This window comes from Aphanomyces invadans (assembly GCF_000520115.1).
Source record: "Aphanomyces invadans strain NJM9701 unplaced genomic scaffold supercont1.39, whole genome shotgun sequence".
In the NCBI taxonomy this organism is placed as follows: Eukaryota; Oomycota; class Saprolegniomycetes; order Saprolegniales; family Verrucalvaceae; genus Aphanomyces; species Aphanomyces invadans.
In genome coordinates this window covers 132244-136973 of record NW_008580184.1, presented here as the reverse complement: position 1 = coordinate 136973, position 4730 = coordinate 132244, and the positions used below count along the sequence as shown (strand labels likewise).

The 4730-nt window shown below is 56.1% G+C and overlaps 3 protein-coding genes across 5 annotated transcripts in view; all 3 read left to right on the top strand.

The window, feature by feature from the left end:
- H310_12411 (hypothetical protein) overlaps nucleotides 1-1026 on the top strand; it is a 4203-nt gene extending 3177 nt beyond the window's left edge. The window contains exon 2 of the mRNA XM_008879449.1: nucleotides 487-1026. Coding sequence (XP_008877671.1) covers nucleotides 487-939 — 453 coding nt within the window. The 3' untranslated portion in view covers nucleotides 940-1026. The remainder of the gene's footprint in view (nucleotides 1-486) is intronic.
- H310_12410 lies at nucleotides 988-2497 on the top strand. Of its 2 annotated transcripts, XM_008879447.1 has the most exons (8): nucleotides 988-1035; nucleotides 1099-1140; nucleotides 1190-1237; nucleotides 1286-1468; nucleotides 1520-1586; nucleotides 1644-1828; nucleotides 1880-2042; nucleotides 2101-2497. In XM_008879447.1, the coding sequence occupies exons 1-8, from the start codon at nucleotides 1028-1030 to the stop codon at nucleotides 2332-2334; spliced, it is 930 nt and encodes a 309-aa protein (XP_008877669.1). In that variant the 5' UTR covers nucleotides 988-1027; the 3' UTR covers nucleotides 2335-2497. The 2 variants fall into 2 exon arrangements, with proteins under 2 accessions (XP_008877669.1, XP_008877670.1); XM_008879448.1 differs by having other exon boundaries at nucleotides 988-1140.
- A 75-nt stretch (nucleotides 2498-2572) lies between these two features.
- On the top strand, nucleotides 2573-4576 carry H310_12409. 2 transcript variants are annotated; one of them, XM_008879446.1, is made up of 9 exons: nucleotides 2573-2676; nucleotides 2734-2843; nucleotides 2894-3034; nucleotides 3086-3272; nucleotides 3322-3425; nucleotides 3574-3677; nucleotides 3739-3878; nucleotides 3933-4081; nucleotides 4150-4576. In XM_008879446.1, the coding sequence occupies exons 1-9, from the start codon at nucleotides 2586-2588 to the stop codon at nucleotides 4306-4308; spliced, it is 1185 nt and encodes a 394-aa protein (XP_008877668.1). In that variant the 5' UTR covers nucleotides 2573-2585; the 3' UTR covers nucleotides 4309-4576. The 2 variants fall into 2 exon arrangements, with proteins under 2 accessions (XP_008877668.1, XP_008877667.1); XM_008879445.1 differs by having other exon boundaries at nucleotides 3322-3677.
- The last annotated feature ends 154 nt before the right edge of the window (nucleotides 4577-4730 follow it).

The following is a 4730-nucleotide window of genomic DNA, read 5'->3' as shown; positions in this document are numbered from 1 at the left end:
CGAACTGTGGACTACGGATACATGGCAACCCAAATGATCGATCAAATGACGGACCACCTCGTCGACCCTGCGCTCAGCGAGTGGGTGCTGCCGTCATTCAGCACGACGACGTTTCACGACCGCATCGTCGGCAGTGTTGTCATGATGGCGTCCATGAAAAAGTACTTTTCGTACAAATTCGAGCTCCAGTGCGGCATCCCGACGGTGACGCTGCTCGGGACTGGCTCGGATTGGGAAGACATTCGCCGACGAGCGGACAAACTCGCCACGTTTGGTGATCTGACAACAAAGTGGATGAGCATGCTTACACCAGTGTTGGACCAATTCGTGGCAGCGGCCGCCAACAAGCCCGACGTCGAGTTTTGGCAGCGCATCTGCCATTCTGTCTCGCACGGGTCGGGATCGTGCCACCTCAGCGGGTGGATCACGGTCTTTTCAGTGTTTGACGACGCGGGCGCGTGGCAGGGCGTCATTCCGTACTTGGAGGTCGGAGCGAGCTGCCGGCAGTTCATGCCCCTCTTCATCTATGCTTTTCCAGTCACGTTGATTGCAGCAGTGACGTTGGCCGTGGCGTCGCTTGCCTTTGAGCCAACGACACGAGTGACGTCGGTCGGGCCAACCGCGTTGTTTGGGTATTTTGGCCACGCGGAGCGAGCGGGGTATGCCCTCAGCGCAGCCGCTGTCTCTGGGATTGCAGGCCATACACTCATGAACTTGGCTGTCAAGTACGTGAGCCCCCTCGTTGTGGGTGTCGCCGTGCTGTGGGAGCCGCTCTTGGGGTCATTCCTGGGCTATTTTGCCAACGTCCAAGGCCCTCCGGACGTCATGTCGTTAGTGGCAACTCCTCTTCTTCTCGGGGGCGCTCTTCTGGTTACCCTTGGTGGTCGAGGTGGCCCGTGGGTCCTTCCCTCCTGTCGCCGAGCTAGTGTAGTGGAGTAAGGAGGTTGCTTTTATTGACGAGAGCGGTTGGTCAACTATAAATACACGGCCGCAGTGTCGTCCTGTTTGGATTGTGCAGCGCGGGTTCATGACAGGGTGCGCCACTGCTGCACTCTCTCCTTGCCAAGTCGTTGCTGTTCATCGTGGTTTTCAACGCAGGCGCGGAGGATTTCCGTCGATGTCGCATGGCCAGCCTCGCTCGTACGTATGTGAGTACGACGTGTGTGCGACCGACCGTCGGAACCCGTAGTGCCGCCATGTTTGGTGCCGGTCCGACGCTTCAAGCAGGCCCCTCTACGTACACTCCCCCTGTGGCATGGATCGATCCTGACTGCGTCAAACACAGGGCTGCACAGAGCGGCCACGACCCTCGAGGCCGGAGTTTTGGAGGCGGTAGCAGCTCGTTCAACCCATTCGCTCACGATGGACAAGGGCACTACCACAACCCGTACGATATCAACCCTGTCCCGGCCAACACGAACCCGTCGCCATCGCCAGGAGTTTTTCACTCGATAGGCGGTTCGAACAAGTAAGTGCAGCTCGGCGATCGAGAGCCATGCACGTCTGACTCCGTGTACAGGCGACGTGGCCAAGCGCCGCTTGCTGGAGCTCAAAGCTATGAAGTTCCCCGACTCAGCCCTTCTCCTGTACGTAGTGACCGATGACTGTGGAATCGGAGCTCCGGGTACTCATCAGCCTCACAGTCCACCCCTCTCGCGGCGCCGCCACCACAATACCATGGCGGCAACTTGTATACTCCTACCACGGCGTCGTACCCACGTCCCCACGCTATGGAACCTACAACTCTGTATCAACAGCAGCAATCGCAACAACCCATGCATCGACCGCACCAACCTCACTGGGTCGCCCCTCCACCGCTGTGGAATAAGTATGTTGAGGTCATGCTCGAGCCATTGCCATGAATTGCGAGGAACGCTAGATGCGACCCGAGGAGCCGTTCTCAAAACAACAACGACGAGTTCCAGCACGTCGATGGCCGCCCCATGTCGTCAGACAAGTACCAGCAATCGTCATCGCAACGACCCCCGTCGTCACGCAGCACGCTTGGATCCGCCGGGGCGATGGCTATGATGACTTCCCAGGTCCGTCATTTGTTTAGAGTACCTAACCATCGCGGTACCGTCACCGTTGGTATTGCAGGACGAACCGGGATACGGCTACACCGACAACAACCAGCGCCAACACCAGCCCTCGGCCAGTTCCGCCGCCCCTCCACAGTCACACCGTCCTGACATTTACCACCACATCCCATCGAATGTCGCCCCGTCTCCGTCCAAGTCTGTGGCTCAGTGGAGCGGCACAGGCAACTTTGGACACAGCAGCACTCGAATTTCGAGGCCCCCTGGAGGCCATAGCCAATTTGTCTTGGGATAGCAAGTACGCGTGCATCCATTTGGGAACTGGCGTGTGGGCTCTGGCCTTCCATCTGCCGCGCCATCGGCTCCTCGGTCCCGCAACCGCGGAAGCGCGAGGAAGCGGTGGCACACCTTTCTAATTGTTGCAATAATTCTAGTATTCAGAATTTTTTTGAACGGCTTTTTTAAACATCCCGTAACCTGTATAATCCGATATGGAGGTGATATTGAAATAAAAAGGATTTTCACATTTACTCGGGGCATTCTGCAATGTGGAAGACCCTTGCGTACAACAAGGCGGTTCCTGAGCCCAAGGCGCCCGAGTCCACCGACCCAGGGGTCTCCGAGGTCGCCCCGAAGGGTACGCACATCTGCAACACGGTTCTTCGTTGATGCTCATGGGACTGCTTGGCCACAGACGTCCCAGAAACTGTGGTGGGGAGACTGCAGAAAGTTCTCGAGTACTTGAACTCGATTGCAAACCACGCTGCGGTCACTGTGCCGCAAATCTACCAAAAGACGGGCATTGTACTGTCCTCAGCTCGTCTACAGGTCGTTCTCATGTGTCGGTATCGCAGGATCTGGCTTCGCCTGGCGAGTACGAAGTCTGCGATCGGGTGCGAAACAACCCAAAGGTCCGGATTGAAGGGGACAAGATTGCGTACAAGGCCAAGTTCGACATTAAAAGCCGCAACGACGTCCTTCGACAACTGAATCGGGTCATTTCACCGCATGGCCACGTGCTTCGTTGGCTCACAGAAACGCATTAGTCTCCTGAAGGCATACCCTTTCGTGATCTGAAGGATTGCTACAAGAACGTGGAAGACGACCTCCGCGATCTCACGCGCATTGGGACCGTTATCTGCATCCGCAACACGGAGGACGGCAATGACGTGTACTACCCGCGTGGGGCCCAATTCCTTGTCGAGTTGTCGGGGACTGGTCTGGTCGAGCACGGTGAGGCACTGTCCCATCTATTCCAGTCGTCATGCACTTGCGTCCGAAGGATGCTACATGGTGGCGACGAAAGAAGATATCACGAACGAAGTCCGACGTGGCGACGCTGTCAAAGTTGGGGACCACTGGTTTCGCGTATCGGCAGCACCCAAGGTACGTTTATGGCAACGATGCCGTTGCAATGTCCATTCGATATTGCATGAAGCAGCATGGTTGATGTGCTTTATTCATGTACTGCGACTCAACTTGATGTCGACCTGCTTTTGCCTTTGTTTCATTCGAATCACGATGCGCGAGCCAGACTGGCGGCGGCAGCTCCCAGCCGCAAATGTTTATGGCTGGGATGGCGTCCAAGAGCGTATCGTCCGTGCGCGATTTGAATTTGTCGGCCACCAAGAAAACACGGTACATGATGAAGCTCAACATTAGTTTCAATTCCATCTCACGGCGACGCATCCATTTGTAGCTACCATTTGAACTTTGACGCGGGGCACTTGCCGCTCGATACCGCCTATCCCGATCCTCGGGGAAACGTGTCCATGCTGCAGCGCTGGGATGCCGCACCAAAACCTGGTCGTGGACTCACGGTGCCTCTCCTAAAGCACGGTAGCTATCATCTCCTCGACCTGAACTCGACCAAGTCATTTTGGCACCTCATAGGTTGCACGAACGACGTGCGGCAATTGTGGCGTGATACCTTGCGAGACTGGCCAGCCGATCGGCTGTCGTTGGAGAGAAAGCTGCTGCAATGCGGGCTCATGACGCGAGATATGCACGAAGCCAACTTGCATCGATCGAAAATGCGCAAGGTATGTTTTGGGAGCATGTGCAGTCGTTCTCTCGGGACAAAATGGTCGAACGATTTGGTTCTCGGTAGGTCCACGGCAAAGGCAACAAAAAGGTTATGCGACAGCGCAAGCAACGCGACATTAAGATCACCAACACGCACTTGGTCGGGACAGCCCTCGGCGAAGCGCTTGCCAAAGGCGGGAACGACAGCTTTACTCTCGGGTCGACGCAGTACCAAAAGTCGTAATATCCAACACCAGCCTCGACAACGCATGCTGCATTTTCTCTCGAAATCTTACGTCCAACAGTCAGTTCGCTCGAGGTTACGTCGAGCAGTCTTGTGAAGGAATGCGAACGGATCGACGGGGATTCGTTCACATTCAGATTACCCGAAGCACTTGGAGCCATCGTCCTGGCGTTTTCGTGCGACAGGCTTTTCAAATTGCAAAACGCGTCCATGCGTGCCGCACTCATGTGCGGGCTCTCGTGTCTACCTTCCGTTGACACGAGCGTATGTTGTCCTGCTGCTTCGCTGCGTCGGCCCTCGCGCGCCATACACGACAAAGATGCCCACTCCTCTGTTCAGAGTGTCGAGCTGGCATTGCCATCCTGGTGCATTTTGCAGTCGTGCATTCGTCAACTTCATCAAGTCGACTCCATTCCATCGGG